Source organism: Phyllostomus hastatus, unplaced genomic scaffold, assembly GCF_019186645.2.
Source record: "Phyllostomus hastatus isolate PE091 unplaced genomic scaffold, TTU_PhHast_1.1 phas_scaffold_345, whole genome shotgun sequence".
Lineage (NCBI taxonomy): Eukaryota > Metazoa > Chordata > Mammalia > Chiroptera > Phyllostomidae > Phyllostomus > Phyllostomus hastatus.
In genome coordinates this window covers 29,000,424-29,021,242 of record NW_025334024.1, presented here as the reverse complement: position 1 = coordinate 29,021,242, position 20,819 = coordinate 29,000,424, and the positions used below count along the sequence as shown (strand labels likewise).

Sequence of the window (20,819 nt, the reverse complement as noted above, 5' to 3'; positions counted from 1 at the left end):
TCCCTTCCCTCTAAAAATAAGTAAAATCTTAAAAAAAAAGACAACAACTTATAAACAAGGATTCTCACTGCATCACTGTTCGTAACAGCAAAAACCTGGAAGCAACTACGTGTCCATCAGCGGAGGGCTATGAATACACTCTGGTCCGTCTGCTCCGGGGCAGCCTGGCTACGCAGGCCGTCCTTATCTCCAGCGCACGGGGACCTCCTAGCCCAGCGGCCCTGGGCCCCGGCCGCACCCTTGAAGAACGGGAAAGCTTAAAAAAGCACCTGAGCTGGGGCCTCCCCCTCGAAGATCCTGGACTGTTGGGTCTGTGGTGGGGCCCAGGTACGGCTATTTTGTTAGGCACCTAAGAGGACAGTGACACGCAACCGAGACTGGGAACTCACCGCTACGCGACAAGACCCAGGCACGGCGGTGTCGTCCAGCCGTCTCTGACACCGTCTCGGTTTCAGACGCTGTCCGCGTGGGCAAGTACGCTCGTTTCTGTGCAAAGGCACCACGGAAGGGTCTGGAAGGCGCGGTAACTGAGAACGGTGCTTATCTCTAGGGAGGGGGCAGCATCACGTTGCTGGGTGCGTAGATCGCTTTTTTAAGCACATGAACAGGGACCGTCCCGGAGGCAGGCTGTGCACACTGGGTGGGGAGCCGGGGCGGAGGTGCCGCACCTGCGCCCAGGGCCCTGTCCTAGCCTGCCGTCTCGGGACTTCTCCGGCCCCCGCAGGAACCTTGGGTTTATTTGTCGCCCTTTCTGGCCGCTTAGGCAGGTATAGATAAGGGTCATGGTCATTGACTTGGGCTCTGGAACTGGACGAGGCCTGGGCTAACACCGGCTCTGCAACCTCCAGCCGCGTGACGTCGGGCCAGGTGCTCGGGGGGCCTCGGTCTATGCGCCTGGGAAGCTGAGACCGCCAGAGAGCTGGGGTGGAGGACCCGTGGGACGCGAGGGAGGCAGGGCCCGGCACCGCAAGGGCCAGGTCGTGAGTGTGCCTCCACGTGTCCTCCTCGGGGACCAGGGCTGGCCGTGCTGGGGGGTCTAGACGGGCACATGTGGGCCCTGGTCCTCCAGGGCCAGGGGAGCAAACCCACCCTGCTCTCTGGGTTCCCCGGGGCCACCCCCTCAGGCTTCCCGCTCCGTGAACTGGCCCCTGCGACAAGCGACTTGAGAGGCCTGGCAACACCGCCCCGGCCTGCAGTATTTGAAAGCCGAAGCTTTTCCCGCTTTCCCCTTCTTATGTGCCAGGAACCAAAACCCCGAACCGCCTAAGACAAGGAGCTAATCCAGCCTGTTCCCACCCACTTCACAGACAGGGAAACTGAGGCCCACGGAGGGAGCTGTCTTGCCCAAGACCACAGAGCACGTCTCCTCCAACCGGCAACCCCTGCCCCCAATCCAAGAAAAACCAGCACAGGGGGGGCTTTCTCTCCCATGCCGAGTTTTCTCTCATTGGCAGGGACCCCTGCACACTCTCCCGGGTCCCCCTTCCTGCAAACCTCTCCTGCCCCCCCTCCCCCACCAACTCCTACCGCTGCTCGGGGCACATGGTCCCTGAAGGAGGAGGAAGTCCCGAAGCCCACTGGGTGGGCTGCAGAGCCCCCCAGCCAGCCCCGAGCGGGATCAGCTCTGTCCGGTCTGAAGCCGCATCAGCAATGAGGCAGGGTGGTGGAGCGCCTGGCGGGGGGGGTTGCATATATCCAATGAAAAGTTCTGTTTTACTTCAAATTAGTACAAAAACCTCATATTGCTTGTATCATTTAAAAACGGTTTTACAATCTAGCACAGTGCTTGCTTGGCACGAAGCCTTCAGTGCACAGTAGCTACACTCCCAGCAGAGAGTGCAGCCCGGCTCCAGCCACAGCCACCCCACCCCACCCCACCCCACCCCCGCCCCGCCCAGAGGCATAAGGGCTGCAGGCACCAGGCGGGGCCGCTCTCACCTCCTGAACACCTTGAAGGGCGGCGGAGAAGGTGAGGAGGGACCCTCTTAAGTACCCGCGGTGAGCCCAAGTTCTGCCCAGGCCTTAAAAATGGCCTGCGCCCCGCACCCCGGTCAGCCCGCCCACCCGACCCCTCTCACGCTCACTCCTTCATCCAGGAACTCGTTTACGTACTGAGTCACGTGCTCACCGTTCACCGGTCCGTGCATGTATCCCCTCTACCGTTTACACATTTACTCTTTCACTTCATGAAAAAACCCTTTTGAAACACGGGGACCCAGGAGCCCAGGGGGAGGCCATGGACGAGTGAGCCCGGGGTCCCCGGAAGCCCACCAGGAGGGACGCATGCCCTGCAAAGAAATCCTTCCGCGCAGCGAGGAGGGCAGGCGAGTTTCGCCAGCTCTGCAGCCCCAGGACGCAGAACCAGGACCCGCGCCCTAAGTGAGAGGAGGCAGGCTGCAGCCCGCCGGGAGGAGAAGTCCCAACAGTCAACCAGGTGCTCTCCCACTCCGGGCGTGCACGCGGCTGGCCCAGCTGGAGGCAACCGAGGACGCCACAGGCACACCCAGAGAGGGTGCAGGAGCTAGCCTCCAAGCTTCCTTCCCAACCCAGGATTTCGGGCTTTTAAGAAGTTCAAAGGCAAAAAGCAGAAGTCTGAATCTCCCCATCAGGCGTGCCAGGCCCCTGGCTGGCCAGTCTGTCCCCTGACGCCACAGGGCCTCTGCAGAGGCTGCCCTGGGCCCCGGGCAGGTGTGTAAGGCTCCCTGCTCCCCAGGGGTCCCAGCAAGCTCCAGCCTCCCCCTGCCCCCACCGGGGCCAGGGGCCGGCCCCTCTTTCCATCCTCCCCCACCCCCGGGGAGGCCACTCTCCTCCCCCACCCTGTCCCAGGGGACTCTCTGGAGCTGGTGATTGTCTCTCCCCCGGCAGCCCCAAGGGACTAGGGACATATTCTGCTTCAGAAACCGGAACACGCAGTCCGTTGCTTGGCTACAAGGTCCCGCAGCCCCCAGGCCAAGGGGGTACCCCCAGCCTGGATGTGGCAGCCACCGCCACCCCCCCCCCGCCCCCCTAGCCAGCCACGCCCTTCTCCCTAACCAAGCCCAGATGGCCGCCCCTGCCTTCAGGCAGGTAAAATTCAGTGCAACAGGAGTTAGGTGAGCAGTATGTTTTATTTAATTAGGATCAACAGAAGAGATAAACCTCACAGCAGGACAGGGAATGACAACAGTTGCAAAACAGAATTCAGGCCTAGGTAACAAAAGGGCAAATTTCAATTACAAGGAAAGGGGGCCTGGCAACTCCCAAGGAGGTCAGTACAGGAGTCTGCGGCGCCCAGAGGCCAGCCGCAGGTTGAGGCAACTCCGCGGCCATTCGGAGGCCATTCGGAACAGCGGTCCCTCACCTCTCTCCATCACAGGCAGACGCCCCTGCCGTGTGTCTGGGGAGAGGGGGCCAGTCCGAGGCCACCTGGGTCACTGGGCAAGCTCACGTCCCGAGGGTCTCAGTCTCCACAGGGAGGTGTCCCGGAGGACATCCGAGAGGAGGGCCTTGCTCGTCTGGAGAACGGTCACCTGATCACTCAACAGCTTCCGAGCACCCCGCCTGCCCTGCGCCACACACCGCCCCCACCCCCAGCCCACCAGGCCTGGCGGGCCCTCATCTCTGCCCTGGTTTGGGGCAGGGAAGTCTCACCTCTACCCTACAGCCAGGAGAAGCAGCCCCAGCTCTCCCGAGGACCCCTCGGCGTCCGGGCCTGTTTCTCGGCTCTACCCGGAAGGGCCGAGGCCTTGAACTGCATGGCCTCCTGGGAGCAGGGTGGGCTGAGACCCTACCCGCCCACCCACCGCCTCCTGAGTGTCAACCAAACTGGAAGCTCCCGGTGGTCATGACCGCACAACAACGTGAATGTGCTCGGTGCCACCGAACTGCATACCCTCCTAAATGGCTGTGGTGGCATCAGCGTTGCCTATGTCCCCATGTTTACAAAGGGAAAGAAATGAAGAGCTCTGCCCCGGTCCCCGCCACCAGACAGCGGGGTGAGTCTGTAGGCCGTGGGCTCGGGAACCCGCAGCGACAACCAGCTCCACCCCGGGTGAGGGTGAGGGCGAGGCCCCGGCGCTCTGCACGAATCCACGCTCGCCCCCAGCCAAGGCTCCCGCACCTTTTCCTGCCCAGTGCCTTGAAGTAGCTCAATAAACGCGTCTTGGGAGAAGGAGGGTTCCCAGCAATCCCCTGCCCAAGTCTCACGCCCAAGGGAGTGTGTGGGTTCACACGCTCTCCCTCCGAAAGGAAAGCCCCCCCATCCCGCCCCGGGGCTTCCTACCCTGCGCCCAGTGCACCCCCAGACGGGCCACCGGCTTCCACGCCCCTCTGGTCCCCGACGCCCGGGGCCTTCGCTGACGTCAGCCCCCCACCCCATTGGCTGCGAGAGGGAAGCTGCTATTAAACGCGTGAGCCCGTCCACACAGCCCCATTCCGTATCCCAACTCAGAAGATGGCACGAACATCTGCTTTCACTTCAAGACATTAATTTTCAATTATTGGAGAAAAACAGAATTAGCGCTGACAGACTGCTGGTGAAAGCAGGCTCTCGTCTGGTGGCTCGTCGGAACAACGTCGGGGGCCCACAGTTAGTGGCCTCCGACGCGGTGTCCCGACGGGCCCCTGTCACCTGGAGTCTGGGGCAGCGGGTTCCTTACCCCGGGTTCCGTCCACACTCCAGGAACGGTGCCGCGGCAGCCGGGGTCAGAGAACCAGGGAGTTCGGGTTTTCGACTTTCTGGAGAAGGCAGGGATGGAAGGGGGTACATACACAACATCCAGCTTCTGGCCTTTCCAGACTCGCATCTCTTTCAGGAGCAAGATGTCACCCACTTAGACAGCCTGTGGATCACTCCCAAGTCCAAGGGCGTCCGGTCGAGGCACACCTCAAGTGCCCTATTAGGTGAGTTTGCCACCTGCCACGGAAGGAGGGACTCCAGGTTCCCTTAGGAGACCCCTCCCCACCTGAATAATGCCATCTGGGATGCGCCCTGGCCAGGTGACTCAGTGGGTTGGAGTGTCATCCCCACACCACAAAAGGTTGTGGGTTCAATCCCCGGTCAGGGCACATACCTAGGCTTCAGATTCAATATCCCCGGTCAGGGCATGTATGGGAGGGAACTGATGGATGTTTCTCTCCCTCTTCCTCATCAATAAACACACTCTTGGGTGAGGATTAAACATACATATAAAACGCCGTCCAGGACTCTAGGTCCTAAACTCAGCAGGCCCAGCCTCTGAAACTAGAGTGCTTATAAACCTCCCATCACACAGAACTATTTACCCCGGTCCTGCCCACCCTGAACCTGGTTCAGCCCCGGTCAGAGCCTACAGGACATTTTAAAAACTCCCGAATCTAAGCCCTGGCTGGCGTAGCTCAGTGGATTGAGCGTGAGCTGCAAACCAAAGTATCGCAGGTTCGATTCCTAGCCAGGGCACATACCTGGGTTGCAGGCCACAGCCCCCAGCAACTGCACATTGATGTTTCTGTCTCTCTCCCTCTCCCTCTCTCTCTCTCTCTCTCTCTCTCCCCCTCCCTTCCCTCTCTACAAATAAATAAATAAATCTTTAAAAAAAACCCAAATCTGCCAACCCCAAGGCCCCCAAACCCAGGGAACAATGCCCTGGGGAAGAGGTCATCAGCACTGCCATCCCACTGGACGGGTCCTCCACCGACCCTGGCTGCCGCAGCCACTGTGTCCACACTCAGCTCCGGACACGGGAGTGCGCAGGGGACGACTTCGGAGAGAGCGACGGGGCGATCTCTGGACATGACTCAGCCCCACGGACACCAGGGCACGTCTGCCCGGCTACCCAGAGGCTGGGGGCAGGAGGGCCCCAGAGAAAGGAAGGCCCGAGGAAAGGGAGAGAGGAGAAAACAACAACCACCACCACCACCACCACCACCAAGGAAAATTATATCTTTAAAGGAGGGAGCGACTGGCGTTGCCACTTCCCAAGTCGACCGGGTAACTGAGCTCACATCGGGTAATTGACTCGCCGGCCGAACAGCGCCACGTAACAAAGAGAGCGGCGTGTTTTCACAGCGCTAATCTATAACGCTGGGGGGCCCTCCGCTGTCAGCCCGGGCTGACAGTACAATAGCTTTCAAAGGGATATTACCATCGTGCTTTCATTCCTGACATCAATCAAGACAAAGAGAATCCTTTCCTCGAGACATTAAAAATCAAACCTTTGGACCAGGAGATAGGTAAAACAGTGCTCTCCTCCAGGCAGCCGCACCGAGCAATCAGCTAATTGGCACTCCTTGAAAGAGGGAAAGTATTTTTATTTACGGAGTGCACCTCCCCGGGGCGTGGGCTGCCACCCAGCCCCGTAGGTGGGCTGGGGATCTGAAGTTTCCATCGGAAGTTCCCCCCACTCCGCTCCGCCCTACCTCTCCCTGCGTGCGCGGCCGGCGCGCAAAACTTCAGCTGGGACGCCCCCGACCCAGGCTTCATGAGTCCGTTTGGGGTGCACAACTACTCCGGTGACCCACTAACGTGCGTGTGCACAGGACACCCTTGCACGCTGGGAGGAATTTGCAGACATTGTCAAATTCACCAAGCGAGACGCAGCGAGGTTTTCACGGTGACAGAGAGCCCCCAGCCGCGTCCCAGGTAGCCGTCTAGCATAACTCCCCAAGCCCTGCAGGGAAGGAAGGCACCCCGATATCAATTGCAAATGTTTTCAAGACAAGAAGATAATATTCTTCAAAAACACCCGTGTACCATGGACAGGGTCCGGGGGGAGGGCGAACACACCGTAACCTCGGTCAAACCAAGAGCGAACTAAACGCACTCGCCCATCTTGGTGGGAAAAAGATGGGGCTCTGCTTGGGTGGCCTCATTGGTAGGAGCATCTTCCCATCCACCGAAAGGGCGCAGGTTCTATCCCCGGTCAGGGCACATGCCCAGGCTGCAGGCTCCATCCCCGGCCCCCAGCCTTGGCTCGTAAGGTGGGCAACCAATCGACGTTTCGCGCACACACTCTAAAATTGATTTTTTTTAAAAAACCACATCCTCGGGTGAGAATGAAAACAGAAATAGATAGAAACCAGCTAGCTGGCCCTCCTCCCTGGACGGTCTGTCTCAGCTGCCCGAGTATAAGAAGTGGGTGCTGCTCACAGGCCCAGGATCAGGGAGTTTGGAGACGCTAGTATCTTGGGGAGCTCATTCCCTACACACCCTGCAAGCCGCTGGCGTCACAGCCTGCCGGGTTGGGGGCGGGGGGGTCCGGCGTGCCACAACTCCCCACCCGTCTGCAGGGCTGGACCGATCCAGGTGGTCCCCGAGTCAAAGACTGTTGCTGAGCGGGAAGAGGACAGAGCTCCCCATTTCCAGCCGGGAGGTCCCTCTGGAACTGAAAGCCACGGTGTTTGGTGACTTTTCCCTCTGGTCCCTAACAGGCCATCTGCCAAAACCACGCAGGGAGTGCAGTCACTGACAACACAGAGACGTCACCCTCCACGCACTTGCAGCAGAATAGGGTGTTTTCACTCGCCGGACTTCACTGGACACTGTTGTTTATTTTTAAACGGTGTCTGCACAAGAGGTGCTGTTCATTTCACTGCAAAACGGGCAGAAATGGTACATGAAGAGGGAACTGGCCCCAGCACCGCCTGGAGGCATCCGGTTCTCTCCCCCCCACCAGCCACCTACGGCAGCCTTGTGCCGAGCGCCAGGCAGCCCGCGTGCACCGCCGACACCAGTGGCAGGCTTCTTGCGTTTACACATCCAAATGAACAGTTAAGAGAAATCAATGCATCTAATTGCCAGACTATTAAATCCTACATCAGGGGGAGAATTCCACAGCCACCAGCTTAAGAGTTGGCTACCGATACAGCAATTATTGCAACTTTCATTTAGGCTGAACCGGATCCCCCAGCCTTTCATCCCCAGCCGGAGTGCGGAGCTCAGCGATGCCGCACTCCGCTTCCCTCCTCCTCCGCTAACGCGCGGTGGCGCGCCGCAGCCCTGCCAGGGCTCACGGGCTCCGCCGGAGGACTGGCCGACTGCAGAGTCACCGGCATTTTGCCCCTTTCCTTATTACCGCACCCCAGGCGCCTTACGGTTAACCGTTCAGCGGGGTCGCCCTGGTTCGATCGCTAAGTTTGTGCGAGCAAACAGGTGTAAGAGTCTCCACAGCAATTACCCGGCATAAAGGATGTTTCGGAGGGTGAGACGGGCTCTTCCAAAGCTGGGAAGGGGCACTTCATGGAGGAGGGGGGTGGCGGTTACACAGGAGGAGACGGGGCCGGGCGCCCCCAACCACAGGCCAGGCCGAAGAACCTACCAAGGGTTTGTTTTTGCCCTTCCTACAAGATCATGTCCATTTAGCCAAACAAATCTGGACAATTTACACTTGTATGTGGTCTCAGCTGAATCAGGAAACCTGTAACCTCCGGACGCCTCTATTTATTACATCTCAATTATTTCCATGGAAACACGCGCGGCGGCGAGCTCCGCTGCTCCCGCGTCCCCAGACCACCAAATTTGTGAGACGGACTTCGGAGGGGATGCAGGCTGGCAGAAGAGGGGACCGGGAGGGGGAGGGGAGCCCGGAGAAGGCACTGGGGGTAGTTTTGGATGTTGGGGCTGGGGGGGGCACGGTACGTGGACACGGCCTCCTTGCTAATTAATATTAAGAACGGTAATTAACAGGCTGTTGCTTGATGGAGAAAACTGACAGTATCCCCAATTATCCCGAAGTTTGAAGCCGAGGCTAGGGAAAGACGTGTTCATTTTCTGCGTGAACGGAGAGGCTGCTCCGTGGATCTGAGGAGGCAGTGCGGGTGAGGGGGGACGGGTGAGCCAACCCCCCCACGTGGATTCTCCCCCGAAACAGCATCAGTGAGACGGCGCGGGAACAGCCCCCAGAACGAGGCCACAACCATCACAGGGAACCAAACCCCCGCACTGGCACGCCACACCGCCTGGCACCCAGACTGGGGAAAACGGTGCAGGGAGGGGACATCGGTCAGAAGATGGGACTTTTGTAACGTGCAAGGTTGAGGGGGTTGGTTGGTTGGTTGGTTGGTTTTTAACCACGAGGGTCTGAAAACCAATGAGGCTATTCTGCCCCCCGCCCTCCTGCCCCGGTTCCCTTCCCTGTTCAAGGAGCACCCTCCCGGGGAGCTGGGCTTTCCCAAAAAGGACACACACACGCCCCCGGGGACAAGTGACCCCACTCCAGAAAAGACGCTGTGTCCGTAAGTGGGTAGTGGACCCGGCCGCCCCTGAAGGAGCCTGTCTCACTTTCAGAGCCACAGCGCCTGCGCTTGCACAGCACACTTTCTGAGCATCCATTAGAAACTGTTATATTTCTGTCTCTCCTCCCTGCTATGGGCTTCCGCGATTCCGAGATCAATTGCAAATTAGCCAAGCGACTTTCACCGCAGAACGTGTACGGGCTGGGCAAGGCCACCCTGCCTCTCTGCCTTAGCGCGGACACGCGGCCGTGGAGGCGACACAAAATAAACCCAAATGTAAAAGGCACCCCCTGTTCCTGAAGAAGCACCTTCAAGCATCTTTAAAGGTGAAGACCCGTCGTTTTAAATGCTTGGTAGGCGGCTGTCCACGCTCCGGCACGCACGTTTGAATATTGCTGGAGAAGGGAACGGGGTGGGGGCACCGTTCTTAAAAAGCAGTGAATCCGTCACCTGCTGCAACTCTTATCTATTCAAATTGTCTTCTCTCTTAATTCCTCCCTTGACAAGTGGCCGCATCTCTACCCTATTCACCCCAGTAAACTGAATAAAAAGCAAAATGGTGAGAGGCTGGAGTTGTACCTGCTTTGGGGAAAACACCAAGAACCACAGGGAGAAAGAGAGGATGTCGGACTCCGGGGGCAGCAGGGTGCTGCACCGTGCGTATGTACACAACGCTTCTCAAAAATGCCTGCACCCCCCTCGCTTCCGCGTTGCCGTCTTCCCCTGCCCCTCACGCCCCGCCCTCCACCACCACCATCACTTAGATTGAATTGTCTGCCATCCATCCACGCAGGCACATGTAGAGTCACTCATTAAAAGTCACGGCAAGGTTCGTTTCACGAAAGGCTGAAGACCCATGCCCGAGTCTCTCTCGCAGACACACGAAGTAGTGTCCGCATCAGGCCCGGGCAACCGAGGACCACCCGCCCATCTGTTCACTGCCCGCAGCTCCACCTTGGCTCCCTGCGTCTCGCCTTTTAAAACAAGGAGGTTGGGAGGCACAGGCGGGTGTCGGAGCCAGGTAAGCTCTGCCTCTTCCTTGACGAGAAATCTGTGCCTCAACACAGACTTAACTCAGAAATCGACAGCCTGAGCTCAATAACACTGACTTCCCCACCGGGTCCTACATTTTCTTCTGGGCCACCTTGACTGGCTCGGGAAGCAGCGAGCCAGAGAAAGAGACAAGAAATCAAATACAATGTCAGACCGCAGAGCCCTCCTGTGCGGCCAAAGGACAAGTAAATGCCTGCCGTCTTCCTGTCCCCTTCTTGGGGTCCCTCTCTTCGGGCTTCCTTGTCCTGCGTCGGAACACCCTCTGGACCCCCAGTTCTGCACATCAGGTCAGGCTGCCCCAGATCGGGCCGCCCGCCAGGGACAGGGGACAGAAAGCAACTTCTCTCAAGAAAACAGAGGAAAGGCGGCAGGCGGGTGGCTGAGAGTTTGGACTGAGCCGGGGTGCTTCTAAGAGGACAAGGAGGGGCTCTGCCCAGCAGGGTGCCCGGAATCTCCTGGGACTCTGGGAGAGCACAACTGGGTGTCCCCAGAACGCCGCCGCCTGATTCAGACTCAGTCCCAGCCATTCCAGCCACAGCCAGGCTGGCGGGAAGGGAGCCGGGCCCCAGCGCCCGCTCGCAGGCCTCCAGGAAATGAACTTTTCAGAGCAGACCTGGGGCCCGGGCCAGAGGTCATCAGGGGAGTCGGGAGAAGGCGAGGGCCTCGGGACTTTTGGCTCCAGAGACTCAGCTGCTGTCATCCTCTCCCTCCTCTATCACTTCCTGAGGCCGCTGGGCACCCACCGGAGGGGCCAGAATGGGGACAAAGCAGCAGGCCAGGCCTGGAGAGGCCAGCCCATGGGGAGAGAAGGGCAGGGGAGGGGCTCGGTCGACCGTGGCCTCTCCTTGGGGCCTCGGCTCTCCAGGGTCCCCCTCTCCATCTGGGGGCCCTCGGTGTAAATAGAAAGCTAAGCAAGGAGGTGAAAGGGTGTGTGTGTGTCTGTCCCCACAAACGCACGAACTCCAGGGACCCACACTGGAACCTGGCCTGAGTGTCCAGGGTGCAGTACGGATGCGCGGGGACAGGTCCCGGGCGCCCTCCACGGAGGGCCGCACACGGCGGTCGCTGCGCTCCCCTGGGGACCCGCGTCCCGCCAGCTCAGCGCAGACAATGAACTCCTGGCGGAGGCTTCGGGCCAGGTTGGCCTCGGTGGAAGAGGCAGGAAGTGTGGGGGCCCCGAGCCGGGTGTGCGGCGCGGCCAGGGGGCACCCGGCGCCCGGGGCGCTTGCGAGCAACGCCCGCCGCCCTCGGCGTCCCGGGGCGACAAGGTGGGGGCCGAGGAAAGGCGGCGAGGTCCCTGGCCCAGCAAGAGCGGCCTCGGAGCTGCCGACCTCTCCGGCGTCCGGCCTCACCGCCTCTTCCTTCCTCCGCCCGCCCGCCGCCGCCGCCGCCGCCGCCGAGATTCGCAATCCCCGCCAAGTCGGGCCCGCACCCCTTGATTGGCCACGCGGGCCCGGGGCCGGCGCGCAGGAAGCAGCGAGGGCCCCTCCGCGCGCCCCCAGGCCCGGGTCCCCGGCGGGCGGCGGCGCCGCCGGGCCCGGGAGGGTCCGGGCGGGAGGGTGTCCGCGGCTGGCCCCCTCCGCCGCCGCAGCCTCCGCCTCCCGCTCTCGGCCTCCGCCTCCTCCTCCTCCTCCTCCTCCTCCGCCGCCGCCGCCTCCGCCTCCCCGCTCGCTCGCTCGCTCGCTCGCGCGGGTCCCCGGCCGCCCGCCCGCTCACCGGTCCCTCCTCCCCGCTCGCTCCCTCCCTCCTCGCCCGCCCGCCCGCCCGCTCGCGCCTCCGCCGGGCCTCGCCCGCTCACCTTTCACCGAGCGCGGCTTCGCCTGCTTCCGCCTGGACATGTCCGGGGCTCCCGGCGCTCCGCCGCCCTGCGCGGCCGGCTCCCCCCGCCGCCCCCCGCCGCTCCGGGCCGCCCTGCTCCCCCTTCTCCTCCGCCTGCCTCTCGGAAACTTTTTTTTTTGCAGCCGGGTCGGCGGCTGCGGGGAGCGGATCGTAGGTCCGGGGCGGCCTCCCTTGGGGGGGCGGCCCGGGCCGGCCGAGGCCGTTCGGGGGCGGGGGGAGGCCCGGGGGGCGCGCCGGGGCCCTGCCTGTTGCAATGCGGCAGCCGGGGGCTCGCGGTCCCAGCGACGGTCCCAGCGGCGCGGGGAGTCCGGAGGCCACTCGGCCGAGCCGAGTTATGCAAAAAGCCGCCCCCTCCCCCTCCCCACCCCCCGCCGGCCCCCGGCCCCTGCGGCCCCCTCCCTCCCTCCCCCACCCCGCCGCCACCCGCACCCTCCTCCTCCTTCTCCTCCGCCCCTTGCCGGATTTTTGTGCAAAGTTTGCAGGCGTCCGGCCACGCAGCCCGGTGCGGAGCTCACAATGAACCCATCTGAGGAGGGGGGACGGGGCTGGAGCCGAGGGGGTCTCAGGGGGGGAGGAGACCGGGAGGCGGTCCGGAGCACGGAAGCTCAGTACCCCCCGGGGGGGGAAAGCCTTCAAATTATTCCCTGCCGCACACAAAAAAATAATAATAATAAATATTAACGGCTAAAAAAAAATGTCCAAACGCCTGGTTTGGAGATTATGATGGATGGGGAGGGGGGTCCCTCAACTCAGCCTACTTGGGGGTCTCGAAGCGGCCTCAGCGGCTCAGAAGCCGCAGCTCGGGGGGCCCCTGGCTCACGCCCCCTTCTCTGGCTCTCGGCTCGGTCCGGCGCCGGCCCCCCGGAGGAGGAAGGGGCGCGCGGGGGCGCTCAGGCGGCGGCAGGCAGGCGCGCCCGTGCCCCGGGCATCGCTCAGCCCGTGCGCGGGGCCGCGGCTGCCTGCCCTCGGGCTGCGGCGTTCAACGCGCGGCGCGCAGCCGATCCCCAGGCCGGTGCCGAGTCGCCGGCCCCGCTAGCTGCCTCCATGGGCCAGGGGCTCGGAGAGGGGGGAGGCGGCGGCAGAGGAGTAGGACGAGCAGGCGGCGGCTGGGCTCCCGTCCTCCCGGGCAGCGGCGGTGGCGGCTGCGCCCCGGCTCCTCCGCGCTCCAGCCGGCGCCGGCCCGCCCGCCAGCCTCCCTTGCGCTCCTGTCTTCTTTGTGGTCGCTGGCTCTCCTCCTCCCGATCCGGCTGCTGGGGCTGCACTGCAGAGACACATAATAAAGCCAGGCTTGGCTGGAAATGTAGCCGGGTCCCAGCAGGAGGATGTGAGGAGCGGAGTCCCGGCGGGGGAGCGCTCTGATCCCGTGGGGCGCCCCGCGCTGCTCCGGCTCGGATCAGACGGAGAGAGGGCCAACAGCACCGAGCGATGGACAGCGCTGGAAATACAGCTCCGGCCGCCCGCAAAACCCGGACCGCGGCGGCAGCGGCGGCAGGCACGGCGCGGGCGCGGACACCGCACCGGCGCGCGGGGCGCTGACTCCGGCGCTGGCGGCAGCGGGGGCGGGAGAAGGAAACAGACACGGGGCCCACGCGTGCTGTCAGACTCGTTCAGATGCATCAGCATCACAACTGCAAAAAGTGAGGGAAAGGGGGGGGGCGCAAACTGGGGTGAATGCCCCAGCATTGCCACCTTCGAAAATTAAGCCTTACGAACAAGAGTTATCTGTCCCTGGACGGGGTTTTCGCTCTCGGGCTTTGCCCACGCGTTAGTGTTTGAAGACCTTCGGGGCCCCATATCCACAGACTCGTAAGCCACTGGGCTCTGTTCCCCCCGAAAACCCTCATTTGTAGCGTTCCTGCGTCTGCTTGCGCACTTTTCAGACTGTAAAAGACTATCAACCCCAAACCTGACTGACGGTAGCGCGGCCTCGCCTCGCTGTTGGGGAAAGAAACCGCTCCTACTCGTCACAAAGTTTTGCCCCAGCCACCAGGGGGCGCCTTGTGTCCCTGCAGCTCTAGACCTGTTGGGGCTTCGATCTCCGATCAGGCGGCAGAAGGGCTCAGGGGAAAAGTCGGCCCCAGGAGGCTCCCCTAGACCGATCCTTGACAGCCTCCCCTCCCCCACGAGCTGCAAGCCAGCAGGTCCAGGGTGGGGGGTTGGCCCTGCCATCGCCCCGTCCCCACCCCCACCCCGAGCGAGTGGCGCCACCTTGGGCCGACTGGCCCCAGAGCTGGGAGAGCCGAGGGTGCGCGGCGCGGCACTGGGGGTTATCAATCTCGCAGATCGATAAGTTGCCAGTTGGAGAGGGGAGGGTTGTGCCCCCTAGGAGACTAGTTACCCAGGGCAACCTTTCACAGAAAAACCCGCTGCCCGCGGAGAGCCGCGCCGGGCCGGCCGGGCAGCGGCGCCCGACTCAAGCTGGGCGCCTGCGCCCCGCCGTTCCCCAGCCCGCTCGCCCCCCGCCCGGACGCCGTCCCTCCCGACCCCGCTCCCCTGTCTGGGCCGGCGGGCTTCTACTCGGAGCTGAGTTGATTTCTGGGGTAGATGTCACCCGCATCCCTGCGGCTAGGGATCGAGGGCGGGTGGGGGTGGGGGAGGAGGACACCTTGACACCGGGAGAGAGCGAGGGTCCCCAGAGGGGCCAGGACCGAGACAGAGATGTCCCCTAGCTGGGACCCCTCCCCCGCTTAGGCTGTCACCCCCCTCCCACCTGCCCCGGGTCACCGCCCTCCCCAGCTCTTCCGTCTGAGCGTGTCCAACGTCTCGGCCTTCGCGGAGGGAAGCGGGAGCCGCCCCCTGCAGCTCCCGGACGGCCGGGGTTTGACGGGGGGGGGGGGGTGCCAAGGGCCAGAGCGAGGGCAGAGGCCGCGAGGCGCCCGGGAAGGAGCCAGGAAGGAGGGGCTGAATCTGCTGCTCCCCCACCCCCGCCGGCGCCTGGGATCGAGGCCCGCGGAGAGAGGCTGACAGGCGGCAGATGGCACACGCTGGGGGAGGGGGGCGATTGGCCTCGGCTCCGGGGTGCCCCCGCCGCGGGCTGCTGGTCCTAGGGGGAGGGGGCGGAGCAGAGCCCCCAGCTGGCCCGCCCAGACCCTCTGGGGGGCTGGAGACTTCGGATGCTGCCCAGCCGGGAGCCTGGAGCCAGGGGAGGGACAAAAGGAGTTTGGTGGGGAAGGGGTGTAGGGGTGTGCTGGAGGAAAGGGGGGTTACGGGGCGGCGGGGCGGGGGGGACACCCGCTGCGCCGGCCTTTCTCCACCCACAGGGAACTGTAGGAGCCCCCCCGCAGGCCAGGGGTCGGGCTAACAGGATGAGGCGGCGCAGCCTCCCCCGCAGCCTATCCCCAACCAGTCCACAAGGCTGGGCGCCCTGCAGGAGAGCACTGCCTGTTTCGGCCCCCTTTGCGGGTGCCAGTCGCCCACATTGGCTCGCCGCTGGGCACCCCACTCCCAGCACCCAGGACCTGGCTGCTGTCTCCCAGCTCAGTGGCAGCCAGGGTGCTGAGGAAGCTCCACTTGGTCCCCACTTCCCAGAAGCTTTCTCTGAAGCTGACTTTGTTTTTTAACTCCTTCCAGGGGGGAGAAAAAAAAAAGCTATTTTAAGGAAAATTCCAGAACAGCAAAAAGCCAGTACCTTCTACTGGAAAGGGTCTCGGGACACTGGCTGAGGACAGGCTGGCTGCCTGGGCCTTGCTTCTCACCAGCCCCGTTGCACTGGGACCAGAAAAAGGTCGTTTTCCAGGTGGCTTCTGTTACCCCAGGTGCTGGCCGCCTCTCCTGTGAGGAAGGCCCCACACCCTCTTCTTCAGCCGCCCTCCCCAGAGGAGTCCCTGGGGGAACCCTTAGTCAGCCGTGAGGAGCCACCAGCGTCCATGACAGAGAAGTCACGAGCGGATGTTTCTGAAGACAAGACCCCACTCACGGGAGGGGGCGCCGTCCTCCCAGGTCCGAACTCTGCTGACGGAGGGGCCCCTCTCGCCCGGCAGGAGGCGCTGCCACCCCCTACCCCCTGCTGCTAGTTCCTAGCGCTGCAGCCCCAAGCAAGCGAGCCTTCGGCCTGGAGTTGCAACAAGCAGCCAGCGTCACCCAGAGCAGGAGGGTCGCCAGAAACGGGGCGGCGGGGGCGGGGGGACCACGGAGCGAAATGAAACAGGGTTCCTTTGGCGGCCCCCCAACTAGTATCCCTGAAGAGTCCCCAGGGCAGGTCCGGGGGCGCTCTGCCGTCAGTGACCAACTGACCGCCGTCTCCCCGTCCACACACACCCATGTGCGCGCGCACACGGTACTTCCTGCGAGCCGTTTTATTACGCGAAAGTCACACTCTCTCTCTCCCGGGGGAAACTCGCATCCGCCGACAGGGACCGGTCGTCCTGGGGAGGAAAGACCAAGCCCCCAGCCCTCCCCCAGGAAAGAAGTGTATTCTTCGCGTTCATTTGTTTGTTCGACACCCGTGTGTCGATCACAAGCCTGCTGTGGGCCAGGACGGAGGGTAAAATAGCAGACGGGGTCCCCAGGCCCTCCCTACTGGGGCCCACTCTCCCGGGGGGGCGGGGGGGGGGAACTGGCTGCCTGTGAACGAAGGGCCATGTAAATAATTGTTTAATTACAGTTGTACGGGGAAAGGCTGGTGTGAGCGAGGCCCAAGCACAGAGGGCTCTGGCGGGGGTCTGGCCGAAGGCCTGCGGAGTGAGGAGGGAGCCCGGGCGCCTGGCGGAGGGGACAGACAGTGTGTGTGAAGGGCCTGAGGTCACAGAAGGAGCTGGGCGGTTCAGCGGGAAGTGGGTGCTGCTCTGAGCCAAGGGCCAGCGGGGCAGCCACCGCCAGGCGTAGGAGCCACTGGGATCCGTCGCCCAGTCCGGCCCCCCTCGTGGCCCGACTGGAGGGAACCTCGAGCAAAGGGACCCCGCGGGCCTCCATTTTCCCATCTGCAAAGTGGGGACAGAGATGGCACGGCTCACGTGGGGTACGCTGGAGGACATCACCCCAGCACGTGCTGCGTGCCCGGCCCAGACAAGGGCCTCCAAGTTCTTCCCTGCCCGTCTCTCCCCTTCACCGCCCGCCAAGGTCAAGCACGTTTCTGGAGGGAGAGGCCGGTCTCACGTGTGCAGACTCCCTGCTCGCCCTGGCGGGCCCTGCCTTCCGCTGCAGTTCCCTCAAGACGGACACGTGCCCCGTCTCTCTCGGACCTTCCCAGCAGCATCCGGTCTGTGGAGAAGGCTCCGGGTTCGAGGGGCCTCGATTGTTTCTTTTTCTCTTTGTGTTTTTATTTTCCGGATGCAGGTCTTCGTGGAACCCCGGTTTCCTCGGGCCCCTGTGTCCTGGGGTCACCCAGGAAGCCATGGCTAGGTCCTCTGGTTGCACCCGTCAGGGGGCGGCCGGGCTCCGTGATTGCGAACCAGCGGCCACACCGGCGTCTGCAGGTCCCCCTGCAGGGCTTGGTCTCGAGGCCTCTGGGGCTTGCACAGCAGAGTCAGGCAAGACAGAAGACAGCCCCTTTCTCTGCCCTTCCTTCCCGGCCTGGTGCTTGGGGCAGGCGGTCCCCACCCATGAAATTCCCCACGGGTCCCCAGTGGCCCCCAACCAACACTCCAGCTCAAAGAGGCCAGCAGTGGGCCCAGACATCCACCCCCCTGGGGCTGTGGGAATTCGGGGCCAAAAACAATAAGGCGGTGTGGGAACCTCCTTCTCTTCTCCAGTTTCTGTTCAGCTGGGAAAGCCATTTCTACTTCATCATCATTATTATAATTATTTAATTCCTCGAGCGTCAGCAGTCTTTGCAGGGAACACCCACAAAGCAGCAAGGAAACCAGCTCGGCCGGAGGAGGGTCCCCGGCGGACTCACACCCTCAGAAAGCTCGCAACTGGGGGCCCAGCACGCCCCTGCCCAGGCCACGCCGGCAGCCCAGGGCGTGCGGCGCTCCACTCTGGTTCACTTGTTGCTTTGTTCTCTTCAAACGCCTCTTGCACAACCACTGGGATTCACCCCAAGAGAGAAAAACAGGAGTATACCATTGACCCTGGAACAACACAGGGGTTAGAGATGCCAGCACCCTGTGATGTCGAAAATCTGCGTTATAACTTTGGACGCCCCCCAAAGGTTTAACGACTGCGATGAACAGGGTGGGTGCCCCGAGTTCTGGGCTCACTCACCGAGGGGTCGAGTCAGGCAGGGGCGCTCACTCCACAATGGCTCTCGGGGCCTTTAACCGGCCGCAACCCGGCCGGCGGCTAGTGTTCTGCCGATGAGCAAACAGGATATTAAAACACGGATCAAGAAGCGGGCTCTCATTGGTGGAATTAAAGACATTCAAGGGGTGGTCTAGCAGGATGGTCTGGAGACACTCCCCACAGTGCTGGGGAAGGTAAATCCAGCCGGCCCCTCGGGGGTCCTGCGTCTAGTGGTTCGGTGGGACTGCGGATGCGTGGTACGCGGCCAAGGACGTGGACCCTCCCCAGGAGTGCGGCGGAGTCTGTCCTGAGTGCACCCCCCACCCCGGGAGTGGGGAGTGCTCAGACGACGTTGAAGGACTCAGACTGCTTTGTCCAGCTCACGGAACCGGCCGCACACCTGCCTTGCGCTGGAGGGGACCCTGCCTTCACAGCTATCGGGGTGCGTGTCCGGAGTGGGCCAGGGCCTCGCCTGCCTGTCCCCTGGTGGAGAGGTTGTGGGGAGGAGCAAGTCCACGCCCACCTCCGGCCTCTTCTGAGTAATCATAATCACTTACCGAAAAGGACCCGGGCACGTGCAGGACCAGACACTCTTAGAGCATTTTGCAAGGGAAAAAAACATCGGATATTGGGTTGTTTCCTGGGCACCGTTCCCTCCCAAACCCCACCATGCAGAAAAGACCCCAGGAGGTGCCCGAGCCTGGGACAACGCCGTGGAGACTTCCGAGGAGACCCACAGGCACGGTCCCTGGGCCGGGCACACATCACTGGGGACCCAATGCCCATGGGCATGAAGAGGAAAGCAGGGTCACCGGGGCGGGGTCTGCCAGGCTCCCCACGACATCCCCAGGGCCCTCAGGTGCTCGGAGCCCAGAGGGGGCACGGGGAGAGGACACACTAGAGACACCTGCAGCCCCCCTTTTCTTGAGAGCTTTCTGGCTGATCACAGAGGCCGACTGGTAAAACTCTCTGCGCATCCAACGAGGTGGGGGCTATTTCGGGGCAGAGCCCTAGGTGCGTGTATGTACCCCTACCCCACGAGGGCCACCACTTCCTGCCCAGCAAATGGTGGTGACGAGAGAAGTGAGCCACCCAGAGAAGCCAGGGGCAGGCTCTGGGCAGACGGGGCCCCTCCCAGCACAGAGGCCAATGCGGGTTGCAGAGGGCTCAGCCTCTCCAGCCAGACAGGCCTGGATTCAAACCCCAGGGCGAAGCCTTGTCATTTATAAAATGAGGAGAATGGCAGCAATGCCATGGGGGGTGGGGGGGGTGTCGGCAATGAGGTGACATCGCCGTTGACCTGTTCCGTGCGCACAGATGCATAGTGCTGTCCCGGGCCTGGCCCCAGCACCCTGCACGTGGCAGGGGCTGCTGGGTAAACGCTGTGTTTTGCGGGTGGCCCTTCGGGGGTGGGCACGGCTGTGGCCCCGCCGAGGGACGGGCGGACAAGGAGGACAGCCCGTCCGCAAGGACCAGAGCTAGCTCGGGCGACAGGACACAGCTGGGAGGGCAGCTTCCCCGAGAGGGTGCCGCCATCTTTTTTTTTTTTTTTAATCTCCCAGTTCCCTGGATCCAAGAACCAGGCCCTTCCTCGCTGTCAGTGCTCGACACGTGTTAGCCGCCGTTAATACCTCTCGGCAAAGTGCACGCAGCAGCCACTCGCTCGGCTTCCACTCCCTCCAGGGCCTCAGGCCAGCCCGCTGTCTGCCTCAGTCTCCCCTTTGTGACATCTCTCTGGTTCTCTGACCAAATGAAGAAGCAGATCTGGGTTGGCTCCTGCCCTCCGGCCAAACAAGCACCAGGCCGGCGGGCAGAGCCAGAGCGGAGGGAGTACTGGTGTGGGGCCACGGAGGAGAGGGAGGGCTGCCCGGGCCGGGACCCCCAAGGGACCCAGCCTGGCCCCCGCTTCCCAGGGCCTGCCGCTGCCTCGTCTGAGTGCCGGGCCCCACCCCGGTGGTGCGCATCGGGACGTGCCAGGGCCTGGCTTCCCAGGGCCCGCAGGGATCTCCCGCAGGGGACTTCAAAAGCCCGAAGGCCTTTCAGAAGGGGAACTAAAACTTGCTGCTTAACCAAAGCCTCCACGGGAGAAGAACAGCCCAGCCCTTTTTCTTGCAAACTCTCTTTATTTTCCAGCCGGCTGGCCTGGTCATTTTCTCTCTCTCTCTCTCTCTTTTTTTTCTATTATAAACGGTCCCAGCTGCAACATGCAGGAAAAAAAAAAAGCATCTCCCAGGCCCAGGCAGGGGCCCGCTGCAGCCGCAGCCACCTGGCTGGCCTCCCGCGGCGGACAAAGGCGGCTCCAGCCTCCGGCACCCACTGGGAGAGGCCCTGAGCCCCTGCTCAGAGCCAAGGCCACAGCGGGAGCGAGGGGAGGGTTCGGGAAGTTTCTGCCAGCACTCCAAACCTCCTCCTGCCCCCTAGAGTGAGCCACCATCCAGCCAAGCCAAGGACTCCCAGAAAGCCTGTTTGTCAAAGGAAGAAAAGGAAAAATCAGGACCCCCCCACCCCACCCCCACCCCCAGGGCAGCGGCAGGATTCAGGGCTTTAGCCCTGCGCGGCCCTACGAGACCATCTAA

The 20,819-nt window shown here is 62.6% G+C and overlaps 1 protein-coding gene across 2 annotated transcripts in view; it reads right to left on the bottom strand.

The window, feature by feature from the left end:
* ZNF423 (zinc finger protein 423) overlaps positions 1-12,161 on the bottom strand; it is a 250,712-nt gene extending 238,551 nt beyond the window's left edge. For both annotated transcript variants that reach the window (XM_045819207.1, XM_045819208.1), the window contains exon 1: positions 12,041-12,161. In XM_045819207.1, coding sequence (XP_045675163.1) covers positions 12,041-12,080 — 40 coding nt within the window. In that variant the 5' untranslated portion in view covers positions 12,081-12,161. The remainder of the gene's footprint in view (positions 1-12,040) is intronic.
* Between the last annotated feature and the right edge of the window lie 8,658 nt (positions 12,162-20,819).